Consider the following 20,694-nt stretch of genomic DNA (forward strand, 5'->3'; position numbering starts at 1 on the left):
CCGGGCCGCGGCCGCTGCAGCGGCGTCAGAGCGTGTCTCGCCTGCTGCTCCCAGCTTTCCTCCGGGAGCACCCCACAGAGCCAGGGCTGGAGCCACCCCCCGAGGAGGAAGGGGGAGAGCCCGTGGGGGTCTCGGAAGAGCCGGGCAATGGGGGTCCCTGCTGGCTGCAGCTAGAGGAGGTGCCCGGGCCCGGGCCGCTCGGGGGTGGGGGACCCCTGCGCTCCCCTTCTTCGTACTCCTCAGATGAGCTGTCCCCTGGCGAGCCTCTGACTTCGCCCCCCTGGGCCCCCCTGGGCGCCCCTGAGCGGCCGGAGCATCTTCTGAACCGGGTTCTGGAGCGGCTGGCCGGAGGGGCCACCAGGGACAGCGGCGCCTCAGGTAAGGTCGGCTTGCTCCTCCATCCAGGAGCAAGGGGGGGCCCCCCTGCTTCCTCTTCTTACCCTTGGAGAGTGGGGATGGCTCTGTGTTCGGAGGGGTCCTCCCAGAGCGAGCCAAGCCTCAGATGCATCCTTGCACAGAGGAGAAGCTGCAGTGCCCACCTTCTTCCCCATGGCAGCCTCACCCACCGAGGGACAAGCCGAGCCTCCTCCTTGCCTCCAGACACCCTTCTTCTCCCCCGGACATTTTTAGCCAGTCTCTCCTATGGGTCCCTGCTGTTGACTGCCTCCTCCTGTGCCCTCAAAGTAGGGCCTGACACACTAAGATGGAAGCTAACCAGCGCAGCCCGTGCCACCGTCCAGACATGCCAAGGCCTGAAAATCCTGACAGGAGGCCCTGACTGTGTAGAAGTTCCAGAGCACAGGCCGACCCACTTGGAGGGGTTAGTTAGCATAGATAGACACAGGGCAGGACTGCCCCTGGGGCTGGGCAGAGGGATGCGTTGTCCTTATTAGCTTGATGTATGGTGCCCTTAATAGCTTGATGATGGCTAACGTTCTACTTGCCGGTGGGCTCAGAAGCTGTTAACTGACAGGAGGAATTTGTGGGACAGGTACCAAGGTCTGGCAACATCCAGAAGGGTCTGGGCTTCTCCAGCTCCCACACTTCTGGTGGCAGGCCTCAGCACATTGCCTCTTTAAAAAAAAAAAAATAACCACACCCTGGAGACTTACTCCCTAAACGATGATGCTACTTCACCCCTCCCCACCCGCACCCTATTAAGAGGCCTTTGAGGAGAGTGGGGCCCCAAATTGCCAGTTAGTGCAGCAGAAGATATAAGGGTCCTTAGGTATATCTCTAATCATTTGACTAGGCTTAGGAGCTCTAATTGAGACCCTAACCACAGGAGGTTTACACCTGCTTCATTCAGCCTAGTGGTATGGAGGGGGTACGATTCCCCTCAATTTTGGGGTTTTATTTATTTATTTTTATCAAGGTCTGGGTCCTCTCCTTTGGCTCAGGCTACAGTTGCCCTGGGGAGCTGACACCTTTTGGATTTAATTAGAAAAAAATATCAGACACACACACACAGCTCTTCTAACCATAACTTCCCGCCTACACCACACACCCTGTGTCTCTATGACACATTCCCTGGGGAGGCTGTGCATTGGACCAGAGCCTGCTTTGAAAGAGACAGATGCCAAACTGTAGCCCCCATATCAGCATCTCCCCCACTCTGCCCCATCTTCCTCTTCCTTTGCTCTGGCTTCGCCTCTTATGAGATAAAGAAGTGGGGAAGGATGTCAGGCTTCCCTGTTCCTTGTCCCCATTTCCTAGAGTTGAGAGTCAGGACTGGAGGCTCTCTGGCTCACTTTTAGAACAGAGTTTCTGGATGGAGAGGAAAAAGATAAAGCTTTCTTTCCCCCTTCACAGGAGCTTGGTGCCACAGGCTCTGCCTGGTCTGCTCCAGGGTAAGATTTCTGAATTGTCACCCATAGTATCTGGCCTAGCAGGCTGAGTCCCCAGAGTAACTGGTTTGGGAACCCCAGACCAGTCCCAGAGTGAATGAGAATCAGCTTAATTTGCCACTCTCATATTTCCGACTCAATTCATGGTCTCAAGCTACATTGGTTTCCGGTCAGAGTGTGTAACACTGATTATAGAAAGTCCTCCACAACTAGCCAGAGATGCTCAAATGTCTAGGCAGCCCCATCTTTTTTTTTTTTTTTTGTTAATCGTGGGGCTTGAACTCTGGGCTTGGGTGCTGTCCCTGTGCTCTTCGGCTCAAGGCGAGTGATCTACCGCTTGAACCACAGAGCCACTTCCAGTTTTCTTGTGGTTTATTGGAGATAAGAGTCTCACAGACTTTCCTGCCCGGGCTGGCTTTGAACTGTGATCCTCAGATCTCAGCCTCCTGAGTAGCTAGGATTACAGGCGTGAGCCACCGGCGCCTGGCAAGGCAGCCCCATCTAACCACAGCCCTGATACTCTGCTTACCTTGGGAAAATTGATAAAAAGAACTAAGATTCAAGAGTCTAGTTTCTTCCAGCTCCAGGCAAGTCCCTTCTAGCTCTGAGATTAGCTCAGTTTCTCCCTTCCCCTCTCTTCCCTCCCCCCCCATACTTTTTTTTAATTTTAAGACAGGGTCTCACTCTGTAGCCCAGGCTAACTTCAAATTCAATATCCTCCTGCCTCTACCTCCTGAATCCTGGAATTACAGGCATGTACCACTATGCTCAGATAGATCTCAGTTTCTTATTTGTGATACAGTTGAAGTACCTGATCATGTGTTGCTTTTCCTCCATCTTCATGGCTAGAATTGGCAACAGGGCATGGTAAGCCAAAGGTTGTCAGAAACCTTGCTTTGGTCTGGAGCAGTGCTGGAGGACTTGGCCCTAACCTGTCCTGCTAAGGACACCTGGCTCCCTCCCTGTGCCCTGCCTGTCTCTGTATGCCAGGCAGCCCTGCCCCACCCCAGGGCTGGCTGCAAGTCAGGGCAACCTTGTACCCGGCTGACTGGCTGAGCCAGGCCCAGATGGGTGTGGATGGAAAAGGGTGGTGAAGTGAGCCCCTCCCCTTCTCTTTCCATCATTAACCCTTCCACCTCTGGGCACCCAAAGGACACAGAGTTTCTATTTAAAGGCTCTGAGATCAAAGAAGTAGCAGTTGTTCCCCTCTCCCTTTTAATGGGGCTGGTTCCCACCTGCCTGGTTAGAACACAGAGCTGTGAGGTAGGAATTGAGGAGGGCAGAGGGACACATATCTATACACATATCTGTTCATACACACCTGACCTTAACCTCTGTGTTTGGAAGTTCTCTGTCCAGAGACCTTTCTATGGGTTCCTTTTCTTTTTCTTTCTTTTTTTTGGAGGGGGCAGATCTCAGGCATGGTGTATTATCTTCTGACCAACTTCCCACACATTCTGAAGAGAAGTATACATGGCCAGCAAAGGCGCAATCCCTCCCCACCCCCAGCTGCCTTGGCAGCTGCCAGCCCCACCCCCGCAGCGGCTGCCCAGAAACTTCACACATGTGTGTGCGCATGTGCAGAGCATGACAGAGCAGGTGGCCATGGCTCCAGCCTGGCTAAAGAGAACTGACCCTCAGAGGCAAGAGAAAGGAGTGCATGGTTTCCAGTCTGGTTCTGGAAGTGCCCTCCTGACATCCTTGGCACCCATTGATCTCCACAGATATCCTGCTGGATGACATCGTCCTCACCCATTCCCTCTTTATCCCAACGGAGAAATTCCTGCAAGAGCTACACCAGTAATATCCTTTTGTGGAGTTTGTAAAGAGCAGGACAGGAGGGAGCCACTTCTTCCACACCATGTGACCTTCTAGCCCAAGCTCTCCCTTAGAAAATGTACCCAACCTTTCAATTCACCAGTTATGTGACCTTGGACAGACCACCTCCTGTCCTGGAGCCTCAGTTTCCCCTTCTAAAAAATGGATGTAAACAGCCGTTGCCCTGCCTACCTGTGGGCTGCACTGAAGATCAATCTGATAACAGATGTGTGTGGGCGTGCTTTGTAGATTGTAGAGATCTATACAGATGTAAGGTGTTATTATTCCATAGAAGGTACCTCTCTCCCCATGGTGGATTATTGCTGTAAACATCTGGCTGTCTGGTACATTATTACACAGTCTGATGTCAACATCAAGTTAAGGCTGTGCTTCAGTAGGGTCTGCTGGAGCTGAGCCACTGGCTGGCCTATTTATTGGGTCCCATAAACAATTGGCCTCTCACTAAGTTGTTTTAGAACCTAGTTGTAAATGTCAGGCCATTGAGTATAGTATCATAGGCTCTCTTAGAAACATCAGGCCTCTAATGATGTAAAATCAGGTTTGTAGACTCTACTGTGAGCTACAGACCCTAGGTTGGCCAGAGGTTAGAGGGGTCCTGGAATAGTTTCCTCAAGTGAAAGGCAGTAGCTAAATTATGACCTACTCTGAGCAGAAACATGGCTAGCACAGAAGAGGGTTTTGGCTCCAGGATCTCTAAACCTACTTTTTCCCTAGCCCCTAGTGCAGAATATTTGGGGGCCATTTGTCCTGCCACTGTCTCTCTTTCTGAATTTCCTCCAGTCTGCTTTCCTAGAACTTTTTCTTAACTTAGGGGTCAGCTTTGTTCAGGCAAAGGGTGTGGAAGGCCCTGAGGGGCTGGGCCGAAAGCAGGCCTGTCTAGCTATGCTCCTCCATTTCTTGGACACTTACCAGGGGCTGCTGCAAGAGGAAGAGGGGGCCGGCCACATCATCAAGGTGCGCCTGTGGAAGAAAAAGTGGGTGAGGCTGGGCACTGGTGGCTCATGCCTGTAATCCTAGCTACTTGGTTTGAAGTCAGCCTGTGCAGAAAAGTCCATAAGAATCTTATCTCTAATAAACAAAAGTTGAGAGTGGAACTGTGACTCTAGTGGGTAGAGCACTAGCCTTGGGCAAAAAAAGCTCAGGGACAGTGCCCAGGCCCTGAGTTCAAGCCACAATAGCCGTATGCATGCAACACACACACACACACACACACAAAGAAGGTGAACAGGCTATCCACTGTAGAGGGGGTCTCTTTGAAAGATGCACACTCCTTCAGTTAGGTACCTAAAGCAAAATATGCCAGTGGGCCCTAGATTTTATGGTTCTTCTATGCTCTGTGGTATAGAGGGAGAACCCATCACAGTCCCTGCAAGGTGTGGTCCTTGGCATGAGACCCCTGCCCTTACCTTCTCTGTCCTTTTCTCAGGATCTGTACCTGCTAATTATGAAGGATGAGTCCCTTTATCAAGACCTCCGAGAGGACACACTGAGGCTGCATCAGCTTGTGGAGACAGTGGAGCTAAAGTGAGAGGGAATGAACTGGGGGAGGGGACAGGAGAAAAGTTCCCCTAATTACTCTATTACAGGGGCTACCTCTGGCCTTGTGGCTTCAGGTTTTCATTCCTTTCTCTTACTGGAAGGTGACACAAAACATCATCACCAGCCTCCTCCTCTCCACCATCTTTGGAACAAAACCTTGCAATATAGCCCAGGCTGGCCTCAAACTCATGATTTTCTTGCTTCCCCCTCTCAAATGCTAGGATTATAGCCTTGTACCACCACACTCAGATTTAGTCTTTCTAATTTTTTTCTTGACTCTTATCCCATTCATTTGTCTGTCAATTAAATGATGTACTGGCAAATATTTAACAATCAGTACTTCTGAAGAAAGATCCCTGATTTGTAGCTTCTGCTGACTTTGTAGTGGAAATTTTTTCATTATGGTTGATTTCAAGCTATCAACATCATATTACTGAATGTGGAGTTGGGAAGAGATGAGAGAAGCTTGGTTTTATATAGTTATTTCCACCACACTGATACAAACATTTAAATAACCTAGAGAGACTGGTGCTGTTGGCTTATGCCTATAATCCCAGCTACTCCGGAGACTGAGATCTGAAGATCTTGGTTGAAGCCAGCTTGGGCAGAGAAACCCAAGGGACTCTTATATCCAGTAATCAGCAAATGACTGGAGGAGGTTTGGCTCATTTGGATGGAGCACCACCTTTGAGCAAAAAAGAACAAGAGGCAAGCCCCAGCACCAGCATCCCCCCAAAGAAAAGAGATTTTAATAAACCTGGAGAGTATAGATAATAAACTGTGGGAAAACAACTAGGAAAGTATTTTTTTTGTCAGTTGTGGGGCTCTTTCACTCAAGGCTTGTGCTCTACCACTTCAATCTACAGAGCCTCTTCTGGTTTTTTGGTGGTGAATTGTAGATAAGAGTCTCATGTACTTTCCTGCCTAAGCTGGCTTTGAACTATAATCCTCAGATTTCAGCTTTCAGAGTAACTAGGATTACAAGTGTGAGCCACCAGTGCTTGGCTGAAAGTAATTATCTTTTTGATAACTTACTTGATAATTTATTTGACCATAAGTTTCTAAACATACACATTCTCATTCTCTCTCTCTTTCTTTCTTGTGCTCTCTCTCTCTCTCTCTCTCTCTCTCTCTCACACACACACACACATACACACAATGGCTGTGTTTATATTTTCCCCAAATTGATCTTGCAAGCCAATTTGAGCTGGCTTTAGGACACCGCTATATCCATTCATCTTCTTTTTCCTCCTCCTCCTCCTCCTCTTCCTCCTGTTCCTCCTTCTCCTCCTCCTTCTTTCTCCAGTCCTGGGGCTTGAACTCAAGGCCTGGGCACTGTCCGTGAACTTCTTCTGCTTGAGCCACAGCAGTACTTCTGGCTCTTTCTGTTTATGTGGTACTGAGGAATCAAACCTAGGGCTTCCTGTATGTTAGGCATGCACTCTTCCACTAAGCTACATTTCCAGACCTCATCTCTTCTTTCAGTCTCTCTCATTCTTAGCCCTACAATTCTTGTGTAGGCCTCCTGATCTCTCACCTGGATTATTGCCACAATCTCTTACCGAGGGTTTCAGCTTGTGTACGTACATTTTTCTCCTTTCTCTGTGTTGACACCAGAGAGATCTTTCAAGCTTATCAAATGATGCCATTTTTACCCCTGTTCCAGAAGCATCTATGCTTCCCCACTATCTAAGAAACAGTTAAATGTCCTTCCTAGCACAGCACTCAACCTCTCCTTCTTCTGATCCTTCCTGTCTCATCTCCCTCCACCCTGTATAGTCCATCTCTCTGAACACCTGTGCTTTACCAATTCCAACCTCCTGCTGTCAGTTACATAGCCTTCCCAGAATACCCTTCTCCCGCACTTTCTATTTCCTTCAAGGTCAGATAAAATGCCATCTTCTCCCTGGAAACTTTTCAGAGCCTCCTTTTAGGAATAACTCTCTTCCTCTCCCACACCAAGATCACTCTTCTGTACCTTTGTCACCAACACCTCCTTGGTGTTAGAAGTATTTGTATACACGTCTGTCTCCCTCCCAGACTGTGAAGTCCTTGTCAGCAAAATTCAGCAAAAGCTTGACGACCTACCACCTACTATGTGCCAAGAAATGTGTTATGCTCTAGAGGAGAAAAAAAAATCAGTAAGAACTAATCCCACTTCTCAAATGCTCTCAGTCTGGTAGAAGAGATAAGACATGAACATAAAAATATTGTCCTGATGTTCCACAGCAGTCGAGACAAGGAAGAAACCTTTCCTGGTGGGTGAATGGGTCAGAAAAGTATCCTTGAGAGAGAGATGGCATTTGATTTGTTGGGTCTCTTGTACAGGTTCCCATGATGGTCATTGTCCTCCCTTCTGACCCCTTTATTCATCTTCTCAAGCTGTAGCTGGTACATCCTTGACCCAATTCCAGTATCCCTACTTAAAGGTCCTGCCTGGTGCTCTATGTGCCTGGCAGGGCTTGCTCATGCCTGGCTGTGTCCATGCCAGGATTCCAGAGGAGAGCCAGCCGCCCAGCAAGCAGGTTAAACCACTCTTCCGTCACTTCCGCCGGATAGATTCCTGTCTGCAGACCCGAGTTGCCTTTCGAGGCTCAGATGAAAGTGAGTGTGGGCAGCAGGGGACAGAGGCTCAGAGGCATATATAAGATCTCTAGGTTTTGAGTACCCTCAGTAGCATCTCCCTATGTAGTTGAAGAAATCCCTTGTTTAAAAAATGTAATTTTAGGGCTGGGAAGTTGGCTCAGTGGTAGAGTACTTGCCTCGCATGCATGAGGTCCTGGGTTTGATTCCTTAGTACTGCATAAGCAGAAAAAAACAGGAAGTGGCGCTGTGGCTCAAGTGGTAGGGTGCTAGCCTTAAGCTGAAGAGCTGAGGGACAGCACCCAGGCCCAGAGTTCAGCCCCCACAACAAACAACAACACAAAAGTCCCTTTATTGTTATTACAAAGGTGTTGTACAGAGGGGTTACCATTTCATAATTCAGTATGAGTACATTTCTTTTTGATCAATGTCACCCCTTAAGGAACCCCTTTTATAGCGTCTATAAAGACCAGCCTCTGGCTGGGGAGGTGGCTCAGTGGTAGAGCGCTTGCCTTGCATGCCTGAGGCCCTGGGTTTGATTCCTCAGCACCACATAAGCAAAAAGAAAAAAACATTTAAAATAAAGACCAGCCTCTGATGCGGAGCTACCCTGGAGGGGCCTGTGCTGGGGCAGCTACTCTACTCTTTTGAAAAGCTACTTTCCTGTCTCTGTGCAGTCTTCTGCCGGGTTTACATGCCTGACCACTCTTACGTGACCATACGCAGCCGCCTGTCAGCATCTGTGCAGGACATTCTGGGCTCTGTGACAGAGAAGCTGCAGTATTCAGAAGAACCTGCAGGACGTGAGGATTCCCTCATCCTGGTAGCTGTGGCCTCCTCAGGAGGTGTGAATCAGCACTCTGGGGTAGGGGTAGAGATTAAATTCTAGACTTTTGCTACTCAAAAAGTCGTCCCAGGGGCTGGGAAGGTGGCTGAGTGGTAGAGCGCTAGCCTTGAGCTGAAGAGCTGAGGGACAGCGCCCAGGTCCAGAGTTCAAGCCCCACGACCGGACCCAAAAAAAAAAAAAAGCCATCCCAGAACAGCTTCATATTCATCACCTGGAAGAGTGTTAAAATGCAGCATTTCAGACATGCTGGGTCAAAACTTGCATCTGGACAAGATCCCCAAGGAAATTCCTATGCATATTATTATAGTTTTGTACAGCTAGGTGTCAGTGGCTCACACCTATAATCTTAGCTACTCAGGAGGCTGAGATGTTAGCATCATGGTTCAAAGCCAGCCTGGGCAGCAAAGTCCAGGAGACTCTTATTTCCAATTAATCTCCAGAAAACCAGAAGTGGTGTTCAAAGTGGTAGAGTGCTAGCCTTGAGCAAAAAAGCTCCTGAATGATGCCCAAGTTCTGAGTTCAAGCCCCATGACCACCACCACCAACAACAACAAAAAAAACCCAAACAATAAAGTTTGGGAATCACTGATCCAGGACCTTTGGGATTGCGCTCTAGTCTTACCCTCTTAAGCATCTAAGATGCTTCATTTTTCAGGCTGAAGACAGGGTAGATTCCAATTCTTTGGGAAGAGAAAATAATGTAGCATAGCCCCTTTCTCTCTTTCTTTTCTTTTTGGAGAGTGGGTCTCCTATGTAGCCCAGGCTACTCTGGAATTACAGTCCTCCTGCCTCAACCTCCTGAGTGCTGAGATTACAAGCATGCATCACCATGCCTGTTTTGACCTTATTTACCTCTAAGGAAAAGAAAACTCCTGCCTTCCCCATGTCACAGGGCTAAAAGAATGTGAGAACTGTAAAAGAACGTGTTAGAAAGGGGAAAGGTTCTAAATGCAAAAGAAATCATTTGACACATTTCAGATAAATACAGCACAAACTGGTGATGAGTCCCACTAGTGTAGACAGCTTCAGTGCAGGGTTATGAGTATTTGGATGGGAGTGGCATTGGTGGCCTGGCAGTGTGGCCAAAGCTAAGGCTAACAGCCTGTTCTCCTGCAGAGAAGGTCCTGCTCCAACCCACTGAAGACTGTGTTTTCACCACGCTGGGCATCAACAGCCATCTGTTTGCCTGCACTCGTGACAGCTATGAGGCCCTGGTAAGAGCTCCTTCTTCACCAGGCTTTGGCTGGGGTGAGGCCCGAGGCATGTTTGGGAGCTGTCTTCATCCTGCCACTGGCAGTACAGTCCTATACCCCTGTCTGCCCCTAGGTACCCCTCCCTGAGGAGATTCAGGTCTCCCCTGGAGACACAGAGATCCACCGAGTGGAGCCGGAGGATGTGGCCAACCACCTCACTGTCTTCCACTGGGAGCTGTTCCGATGTGTTCATGAGGTGGGTTAAGCTGGTGCTGGATAGGCAGAGGCAAAAGGGAGAAAATTATCATTGAGGTCAGTGCTTATAGCAAAACTTTCTGGCTAGAAGCTCACTGGCAGCATGCCCTTGGGCAAGGCACAGCCATAACCTCTCCAGGCCTTTATACCCTTATCTGAAAAAAAAAATTGGCAAAGAGAGATTTCATAGCAGAATGGTTCAGGGCCTAAGCTAGCTGCTTGCATAGAACCTAACAGAGGATTAGCATCTTTTTAAAATATTTACTATTAAAGAAATATAAGTGGGCCGATGGTGGCTCATGCCTATAATTCTAGCTACCCAGGAGGCTGAGATCTGAGGATCTCAGTTCTGAAGTCAGCCCAGGAACGGTGAATCTGAGAGATACTTATCTGCAATTAACTACCAACAGCTGGAAGTAGAACTGCAGCTCAAGTGATAGAGTGCCAGCTATGAGCTAGAAAAGCTCAGGGACAGCACTCAGGCCCTGAATTTAAAATTTAAGTCCCAGTACTGACACTGACACACATCTCCCCTCAAACACACACACACACACACACACACACACACACAAAGGAGGAGGAAGAGGAGGAGGAGGAAGAAGAAAATATAAAAAGGTGGTGACTGCCGGGCACTGGTGGCTCACGCCTGTAATCCTAGCTACTCAGGAGGCTGAGATCTGAGGATCACGGCTTAAAGCCAGCTCCGGCAGGAAAGACCGTGAGACTCCTATCTCCAATAAACCACCAGAAAACCGGAAGTGGCACTGTAGCTCAAGTGGTAGAGCGCTGGCCTTGAGCTGAAGACCTGAGGGACAGCGCCCAGGCCCAGAGTTCAGGCCCCACAGACCCAAAAACCAAACAAAAAAAAAAAGAAAAGAAAAAGCCAGCAGAGGCACTGTGGCTCAAGTGATACAGTGCTAGCCTTGGGCAGAAAGCTCAGAGACAGTGCCCAGACCTGAGTTCAAACCCCAGGACTGGCAAAAAAGAAGAAAGAAAGAGGGCTGGGACGGTGGCTCAGTGGTAGAATGCTTGCCTTGCATGCATGAGGCCCTGGGTTCGATTCCTCAGCACCACATAAGCAGAAAAAGCCGGAAGTGGCGCTGTGGCTCCAGTGGTAGAGCGCTAGCCTTGAGCTAAAGAGCTGAGGGACAGCGCCCAGGCCCAGAGTTCAGGCCCCATGACTGGCAAAAAAAGAAAGAAAGAAAGAAAGAAAGAAAGGCCTGGTACTTAGTAAGTGCTCATAGATAGAATGCTATTAATGGTGGTTGTCTCCTGCCTTTCTCCTTCCCTGCTCTCCCTTGGCTGCCATTTTCTGCCACTGTGGGTGCAGCTGGAGTTTGTGGACTACGTGTTCCATGGGGAACGTGGGCGCAGGGAGACAGCCAACCTGGAGCTGCTACGAGGTCACACACTGGGTGGCCACCGAGGTGCTGCTCTGTGAGGCCCCAGGGAAACGTGCACAGCTGCTCAAGAAGTTCATCAAGATTGCTGCCATGTGAGTGTGGGCCAGGCTGGATGGGGGTTGCAGTCATCTGACATCCTGACCTGACTGACCTCCCCTTTGTCCCTGCAGCTGCAAGCAGAACCAGGACCTTCTGTCCTTCTACGCTGTTGTCATGGGGCTGGACAACGCAGCTGTCAGCCGTCTGCGGCTTACCTGGGAGGTAAGGAGATACCTCCCTTCCTCTTCCTTCCATCAAGATGGCTCAAACTACCCCACATAGGGGATCTTAGCATCCTGAGCTCCCCCCACCCATGGGGGGGGTCCTTAGGGTTAGCTTGTGGGGAGTCTGTGCCTGTTGGAAACAGACTTTCTCCTCTCCAAGTACAGCCCCAGGACATATATAGATGGCTTGACTCAGGTCTTGGCAAATTAGTGAAAAGCCAGAATTGCAGCATGAGTGGGCTTGGCTATGAGTCTGAAGTTTCAGCCTCTATATAGTGGGGCACTTGTGTACATAGCACCTGCATAAGCAGAGGTCTCACCCCAGAATGAACTTATCCCTTCTGGAAGTAGCCACAGATGGACTTCTCTACTTCCTCACCCACCAGCTTCCCAACCTCTATAAGATAGGCAAGACTTTACCCCCTCCAGTGCTGGAGATGAGTCACATGCTGCCTTGAAACCCAAGAAGCTCCACTCTGATATTCCTTCTCCTTTCACACTCTGCAGAAGCTGCCAGGGAAATTCAAGAACTTGTTCCGCAAATTTGAGAACCTGACGGTGAGTGGGTTTAGCTTTCATCTGTCCTTGGACTTACACCCTTGTTCCTGGAAACCCCCTGCCTTAAGCTTCATGTGCAAGGTTTTTCATTTCTGAGAATCCCCCTTCCCACCATTCAGGGATGGAAGGATTGCAACCCTGCTTTCCTTAGAAGAGAGGGTAGTCAAGTCTCTCCCACCACACCCCTAGCTAGGCACTCATAATCCCCCCCCCAAAGGAATAAAGAAAAATGGGAGAGAAGGAATGAGGGAGGAATGGAGGAAGATAGGGAAGAATATCTTGGGAGTATTATTGACTCGTTTCTGATCTATCCCTCTTCTGTGAAATGATAGGACCCCTGTAGGAACCACAAAAGCTACCGAGAAGTGATCTCCAAAATGAAGCCCCCTGTGATTCCCTTTGTACCGCTGATCCTCAAAGGTGAGAGTCATTAGCACACTGCAAAGTCACACTGTTCTGCTTTTATCTGCAGTCCCTTATTCCATGGCCCAGTTTTGAATCTTAGTTCCCTCTTAGCTCAGCTTGCAGTTCTCACCCCAGACTGAATGGGTTCTGGGGAAGGAGAACGGTACAGTGGCTAGATGAACTCCCGTTCTGTCCTGTCCTCACATTTAGCTCTCTCCCTCTGTCCCCACCTCCTAGACTTGACCTTCCTGCACGAGGGGAGTAAGACCCTTGTAGATGGTTTGGTGAACATCGAGAAGCTGGTGAGTAGTATTGCCAACCCCCATCCCATGAGTGAGGGGCTGTGTCCTCCCCCTCTCTCCTGTCACCTCCTAAAATAGAAGCTTTCCTCTGTGGTGCCCAGCTTGCCTAACAGACTCCCGACTGTCTCCCTGGTGGCATCACTGTGGTAACCCACCCACAGGTGGCAAAGCTGATAGGCAGCTTGGGGCAATTACCTTCCCCTCTCCTGTTACCCTGATGCATCTCCTCAGTTGGTCCTTCTGAGGTCTCTCACAACTGGGGACTGGAAAAAGTAAAGCCAAGTTGGACAATGGAGTGGGAAAGTACCTTTTTGTGCCCTTTGGGAGCTTATTCCTTGTCACCCCCCAGCATTCAGTGGCTGAGAAAGTAAGGACTATTCGCAAATACCGGAGCAGGCCCCTCTGTGAGTACCCTGGGCTCTGACGGGGATTTAGGGTTGAACTCTGGCTCAGTGGGAGGGCTCAGGGGGAACTCCCTGCTCATCTGTGTATCTCCTTACACTGGCCAGTTCTCCATTCTCTCCTTGGGCTTTCTGCCAGACACCTGCATGCATGCACATGTATAGAGAAAGAAAGGAGACTAGGATCCTAACTACCTGTTCCTTCCCCTTTTCCCCCAGGCCTGGACATGGAGGCCTCGCCCCATCACCTGCAGACGAAGGCCTATGTGCGCCAATTTCAGGTCATCGACAACCAGAATCTCCTCTTCGAGCTCTCCTACAAGCTAGAGGCTAATAGTCAGTGAAAGTGGAGGGGCCTGGTCTCCCCTCACAGGGTCTTTGGCACCTGGCACTCAGCACTTTGCAAAATGTCCCAACCAACCCATATGGGATATCTTTCCCCTGGGGCAACTTCCTGCTCCAGAAAAGAAGAGATGGATGGACTTATAGGACTCCTAAGCCTTTTCATCCTGCTGAAAGTCACCCTTGTTCCTTCAAGTCCTAGCAATACTTTGCTGGTCTGCCCTCTCTAGGAAAGAAGGCCGAGAGCTCCTTCTTCTGTCCCCTCCCACTGAGGTCTGGTCCAGAGATGGAGTTTCCAGTCTTTCTTCCCAAGCAGGAGGAAGTGGCCACCTCCAGGCTCAGTGAGAGGCATTATGGGAGGGATTGGTGCCCTTCTTCACACCACCTATCTAGCTTCCCTTTGGTCAGGACTGGGAGCCCTGGATGCACACACACCCTCCAATGTGTGTGTGTGGTGTGTGCACAGGTAGCCCTTTGTAGAGAGCAGCAATATATCTGGTAATAGAGGCAGGGGGTTGTATGTGGTGTGGGGGTTTCCTTCTGTTTGGTGCTACCCTTGTCTGCTCTGTCCATTTTATGGTGTGGGGTGCTTCCTCACCCCACCACTCCCTCTGTTCAACTCCTCCTGCTTGCTGCCCTGTACATACCCAGGCTTCTGGGCTAAGCTGTTCTGGAGGCCAGGGAGGAAAGTTACCCATCAGCCCTTGCCAGTCCCTCATGCAGGCCTCCCAGCATGATTGCTGGGTAGGCTCCTGTGAAAGGGTAAAAGATGCTCAGGGAAACACAGGCCTAAGCTGCCTATTGGATCTCCCTCTGCCTTGCAGTGGGGTAAAGTGTGGCAGTATCAGGAGTTTGGGGGTGCATCCTCCCACACTTCTGCTTTTGGGGTACCTCCCTGCTAATGGGAGTTATCACCCTCTTTCTAGTGCTTATGTCTGATATCCAACAACACAGTCTCTGTCCCTCTCCCTGTCGTGACTACTCTCCTTTGTCCTCCCTGTACAGCTAAGGTGGGTGGATCTCTGAACTAGGGCAAGCGGTCCCCTCAAGAAGGAGGGCAGCAGACAACGACTGCAGAGGTGAAACTAGACTCTGGTGAGGCCTTTTTTACCTCTCTGTCTCCCCTCCCTCTCCCACCACCAATCCTAGGGCTGAAGGGTACAAGGGCTCCTGGCAGCTACTGTGTAGGGTTTCCTGGAACAGCCTCGCCTGCCTTCCAGGCACCACCTCTTTCCCTTTTGAAGAGGCAGCAGTGAGCAGCAGCCACCAACATGGCTGCTCTTTCTGTTCTGGGAGTGTATATATTTTTTACCCAAAACTCTGGAATTGTACATTTATTTTTTAAACCTCAAAGAGAGAAAGAGCCTTGTATCATATGTAAACATTGTATCATAGGTTATGTTGTACAGTCCCTTTTATACAGCAGCCTGGTTCCTGTCATAAAAAATGTCCACAGGCACCAGCCCTCTTCATCTCTTGCAGCCCTTCAGTGACTTTGACCCTCACCTGTTCCCTGCCTCCTCCCTGTAGCTGCTATGCCACCCATCACCTCCCTGTAGTCCAGGCTTCCCACTCCCCTCCCAAATCCCTGCAGCCTCTTCCCTTCTGGAATACCATTCCCCTCACTCCCTCCACCCCCTAGTCTTGGCTGCTGCTTGCCTCTTGCCTTGACGCCTGCCCTGTTGCTTCCCAGGGACCCTCACCCCTACCCTATACCCCACAGCTTTAACAGAATGAACCGTGTGCATTGTACAGGCTGGGTTGTCATTGCAGAAACCACTGGGTGAAGAAAAAAACAGATAAAAGTCTATGAATCAGTCAACTGCTGTACTTCATTCTGTTTCTGGGGAAGGGCTGGGGGAAGAAAGAATAGAAGATATCCCATGGCTCAGCGTCCCTCAGCAGGAATGTCTGGAGTGATGTGGAAAATGTGGGTGAGAGGGAAACAGTGCCAACCTCACAAGACCTATATGACACTGGTGCTTGGAACTTGCAAGCATGGTTGTTTTCATCCTAATGTGTTCTGGAAATGTCCATCTGTGATCTTGTTGACTTCTAATCCTGTAAGAGGGAAGATGGAGGGTGAACAGTTACAGCATAAAGTCCAAGTTGCAAGGCAAAAAAAGGGAGGGAGTCCCCAGGGTACCAAGATAGGGGTACTCAGAGGCTATGTTAGTTCTTGGAGAGCCTATGTGAACTCCAGGAGACATCACACGTTCAAATAGCTACATATGAGTCCTCTTACTTGGCTGTTCCTTCCTCAGTTTCTATCTCAGAAAATGGTCCTCATCTACCAGTTTTCGATGCAAAATCTAGAACTTAACTAAGCACCATGGCTCATGTTTGGAATTTCAGTACTTGAGAGACATTAAGATCAGAGGAACACAAATACAAATCCAGACAATCTCAAAAAAATAAAAGTAAAAAGGTAGCCTAGCCTGGTACCACACACCCATCTTCCCAGCTACTTTGGATGCAGTAGGTAGGACAATCACCAAAGCTAGCCCTGGGCAAAAGTGTGAGACCCTATTTGGAAAACAACTAAAAGCAAAAAGAGTTGGGTTTGGGAATGATATAGCACCTGCCTAGCAAATGCTAGGTTCTGAGTTCAAACCCTAGTACTGCCAAATAAAAACAATTTAGGACTCATTTTTTCCCCAGGCCTACTCTTCTCATTGGCTAATCCTATCACCTACAAATATGTCTCATTAGCCCATTTTTTTTTGTACTCTCCTGGGACTGCCCTCGTCTACTACCTTTCCAGTTTCCTTGAATACATTGCACTTGCCTCCTGCTTGATCTTATAGCTTCTGATCTCCAGCCTACCTGCTACCAGTTGGGGTTCCACATTGTAGCCAAGGCTCTCTTTTAAAAACTTCAGTCCACTCAAGTGGTGGAACACCTGCCTAGTAAGTTCAAATCTCTGATTTTAAAACCCAGTATTGTAAAAAAAATAATAAAACAAATCTAACAAAAGTTTCAATAACAAGCTGGGAACCAGTGGCTTACAACTGTAATCTTAGCTACTCAAGAGGCTGAGATTTGAAGTGGCACTGTGGCTCAAAGTGGTAGGGCACTAGCCTTGAGCAAAAGAGCTCAGGGACAGTGTCCAGGCCCTGAGTTCAAGACCCACCACTGACCAAAAAAAAAAAAAAGAACTGAGGATCACGATTCAAAGCCAGCCCAGGCAGGAAAGTCCATGAGACTCTTGTCTTCCATAAACTACTCAGAAAAAGTAGCTGGGTGCCGGTGGCTCATGCCTGTAATCCTAGCTACAGAGGAGGCTGAAATCTGAGGATCATGGTTCAAAGCCAGCCCGGGCAGGAAAGTCCATGAGACTCATCTCCAGTAAACCACTAGAAAACTGGAAGTGGTGTTATGGCTCAAGCGGTGGAGTGCTTGCCTTGAACTGAAGAGCACAGGGACAGTGCCCAGGCCCAGGGTTCAAGCCCCACGACCAAAACAACAACAACAACAACACACACAAAAAAACCATTCAGAAAAAGCTGGAAATAGCACTATGGTTCAAGTGGTATCATGCTAGCCTTGAGCAAAAGAAGCTCAGGGACAGAGCCCAGGCCCAGAGTTAAAGCCCCAAGACCAGCAAAAACAAAACAAAACAATAACAACAAAACCCAACCTCACTCATGTATGCCTATAGTGAGAACAAATGGTGACCAGTTGTCAGGGGGAATGTGCAGTTAACACACTGCTGATAGGAATAGAAGATGTTAACACACTGCTGATAGGAATATATGGTACTACCACTTTGAAAAACTGACAACTGCTAAGGCTATATTACATAATGTAAACTAGCATTTCTATTTATAGTTTAGACCTTATAAAAATTATTGCTGTGCCCTTCAAAGACATGCATAACAACGGTCATCATAGGCTTATGCATAGCAAAGAATTTGGAGGGGCTGGGGAGTAGTTCAGTGGAAGAACACTTACTAACCATGTACAGATCCTGGGTTTAATGTCCACCATGCAAAAGAATAAGAAAAAAAAAAGTCAGGCATCAGGGCTTATACCTGTAATCCTAGCTATTGAGATCTGAGATCTAAGAACTATAGTTTGAAGCCAGCTGGGACAGGAAAGCAGGAAAGTCCCTGAGACTCCCCCCTCCCCCAAACATCCCCTTCCTTCTTGGGGCCTGAACTCTGTCCCTGAGCTCTTTTTTTTTGGGGGGGGGTCTGGCCATGGGGCCTGAACTCTGGGCCTGGGTGCTGTCCCTTAGCTCTTCAGCTCATGGCTAGCGCTCTACCACTTGAGCCACAGCACCACTTCTGTCTTTTTTCTTTTTTCTTATGTGGTACTGAGGAATCAAACCCAGGGCCTCATGCATGCAAGGCAAGCACTCTACCACTGAGCCACCTTCCCAGCCTCCCTGAGCTCTTTTGCTCAAGGCAGCACTCTACCACAAAAGCCACAGTGCCACTTCTGGCTTTCTATGTGATTAGCTGGAGATAAGAGTCTCCTGGACTTTCTGGCCTGGGCTAGCTTTGAACTATGATCACCAGATCTCAGCCTCCCAAGTAGCTAGGATTATAGGCTCTGGCTGTGTTAGACTCTTATCTCCAATAAACTACTCAGAAAAAACTGGAAGCAGCACTGTGGCTTAAGTGGTAGAGTTCTAGCCTTGAGCAAAAGAAGCTTAAGGACTGAGCCCAGGCCTAGAGTTCAAAATCCAGAACTGGCAAAAAAGAAAAAGAAGCAGCAAAAAAAAAAAGCAGGAAAGTTGGGTGTAGTATACTTGAAATGCCAGCATTAAGGAACAGAGGGAGGAGAATCCTAAGTTCAAGGCACCCTGAGCTATTCAGAGTGAAATTCTGACTCAAAAACAAAATAAAACTGGGTGTGGTGGGTGATGGTATATGCCTATAATCCCAGCTACTCAGGAAACAGAGGCAGGATGATTATGAGTTTGAGGCCAACCTAGGCAATTAGTGAGACTGTATCAAAAGCAATTTTACAAACAAAAGGACTAGGAGTATGGCTTAAGATATAGAGAGTTCACCTGTGAAACACTGGGTTCAGTCCCCAATACCACAAAAAGAAGGAAAGACTAAAGGAAGGAAGGAAATAAAGAAGGAAAAGAGGGAGGGGTGGAGGGAAGGAGAAAGAAGGAAAAGAGGGAACAAAAAAAGGAAAAGAGGGATAGGAGGAAGGAAAGAAGAAGAAAATGAAAAAAAAAAGTGTCCGAGCTGAGTGCTGGTGGTTCATACCTTTAATCCTAGTTATTCAAGAGCCTAAGATCTGAAGATCACAGTTACTTATATTAACTATACGTATTATATTTATATAAATATATAACATATGCATCTATATTACATCTTTATAATATGCAGTAATAATGATAGTATATACTATACTAATAGTATATACTTATATACATACATATTTTTTTGATTGGTTGTGGGGCTTGAACTCTGGGACTGGGTGCTGCCCTAAACTCTTCAGCTCAACGTGTGTACTCTACCAGTTGAACCACAGAGCCACTTCTGGTTTTCTGATGGTTAATTGGAGATAAGAGTTTCATGGGGGCTGGGAAGGTGGCTCAGTGGTAGAGTGCTTGCCTTGCATGCATGAGGTCCTGGGTTCGATTCCTCAGCACCACATAAGCAAAAAGAAAAAAAGCCGTAAGTGGTGCTGTGGCTCAAGTGGTAGAGCGCTAGCCTTGAATTGAAGAGCTGAGGGACAGCACCCAGGCCCAGAGTTCAGGCCCCACAACCGGACCCCTCCCCCCCCCAAACAAAAGAGTTTCATGGACTTTGCTGCCCCAGCTGGCTTTGAATGGTGATCCTCAGATCTCAGCCTCCTGAGTAGCTAAGATTACAGGTGTGATCCACTGGTACCTGGCTGTGTGAGACTTTTATCCCCAATTAACTACCAAAAAGCTGGAAATGGAGCTGTGGCTCTAGTAGTATAGTGCTAAACTTGAGAGAGAGAAAAAAAAGCTCAGCCAGCAGCAGTGGCTCACGCCTGTAATCCTAGCTACTCAGGAGGCCGAGATTTGGGGATTGTTGTTCAAACCCAGCCTGGGAAGAACAGTCCATGAGACTCTTAACCTCCAATAAACCGCTTAGGAAACTGGAAGTGGCACTGTGGCTCAAGTGGTAGATTTGAAGAAGCCTTGAGTTGAAGAGAGCTAAGGGACAGCGCCCAGGCCCAGAGTTCAAGCCCCATGACTGGCAAAAAAAAAAAAGTGGTTCTGTCAGTTCTGCAGTTTCTGGGTGAAAATCTGAAGTCTTGAAAGGTGTGTGTGTGTGTGTGTGTTTCAGTGACAGAAAGGCTGAATTCCCAGCTGTAGGTCTTACAGCTAGTAACAATTAAAATCCAAGCATTCTGATTCCAGAGCCCACAGTCAAGCACCGCAAATCCCACAAACCTGAGTTACTGAAAATGTCTACCTTGTGTTCATAAGGCTGCAGGTCACCTGGCATTACCTTTTCTCACTCTTACTCTACTCTGGGTATACTAGAGATTTATTTATTTTATTATTATTATTTTTTTGGTCCAGTCGTGGGGCTTGAACTCTGAGCCTGGGTGCTGTCCCTCAGCTCTTCAGCTTAAGGCTAGCACTCTACCACTTGAGCCACAGCACCACTTCCAGCTTTTTTCTTATGTGGTGCTGAGGAATCAAACCCAGGACCTTGAGCATGCAAGGCAAGTACTCTACCACTGAGCCACCTTCCCAGCCCCGAGATTTATTTTTTTTAACTCAAGGCCTAGGTGCTGTCCTTGACCATTTTTGCTCAAGGTTAGTGCTTTACCAATTGAGCCACAGCTCCACTTCCAGCTTTTCATGGGAAGTGGCACCGTAGCTCAAGTGGTAGAGCACTAGCCTTGAGCTGAAGAGTTGAGGGACAGCGCCCAAGCCCAGAGTTCAAGCCCCAGGACTGAAAAAAAAAAAA

The 20,694-nt window shown here is 48.5% G+C and overlaps 1 protein-coding gene across 1 annotated transcript; it reads left to right on the forward strand.

Moving 5' to 3' along the window:
* Window positions 1-11: 11 nt before the first annotated feature.
* Window positions 12-13,907, forward strand: Rapgefl1 (Rap guanine nucleotide exchange factor (GEF)-like 1; the record flags this gene model as incomplete). The annotated part of the gene is given in 16 exon segments (XM_013037140.1): window positions 12-378; window positions 3,572-3,650; window positions 4,505-4,640; window positions 5,113-5,210; window positions 7,717-7,829; window positions 8,486-8,653; window positions 9,772-9,869; window positions 9,982-10,104; window positions 11,434-11,501; window positions 11,503-11,598; window positions 11,677-11,767; window positions 12,277-12,327; window positions 12,660-12,747; window positions 12,970-13,034; window positions 13,384-13,438; window positions 13,655-13,907. Coding segments are annotated over 16 exon segments (1,821 nt in total), but the record flags the coding sequence as incomplete, so codon positions are not given.
* Window positions 13,908-20,694: the final 6,787 nt, after the last annotated feature.

The sequence above is a fragment of the Dipodomys ordii genome, unplaced genomic scaffold (assembly GCF_000151885.1).
Source record: "Dipodomys ordii isolate 6190 unplaced genomic scaffold, Dord_2.0 Scaffold7, whole genome shotgun sequence".
NCBI classification, from domain to species: domain Eukaryota; kingdom Metazoa; phylum Chordata; class Mammalia; order Rodentia; family Heteromyidae; genus Dipodomys; species Dipodomys ordii.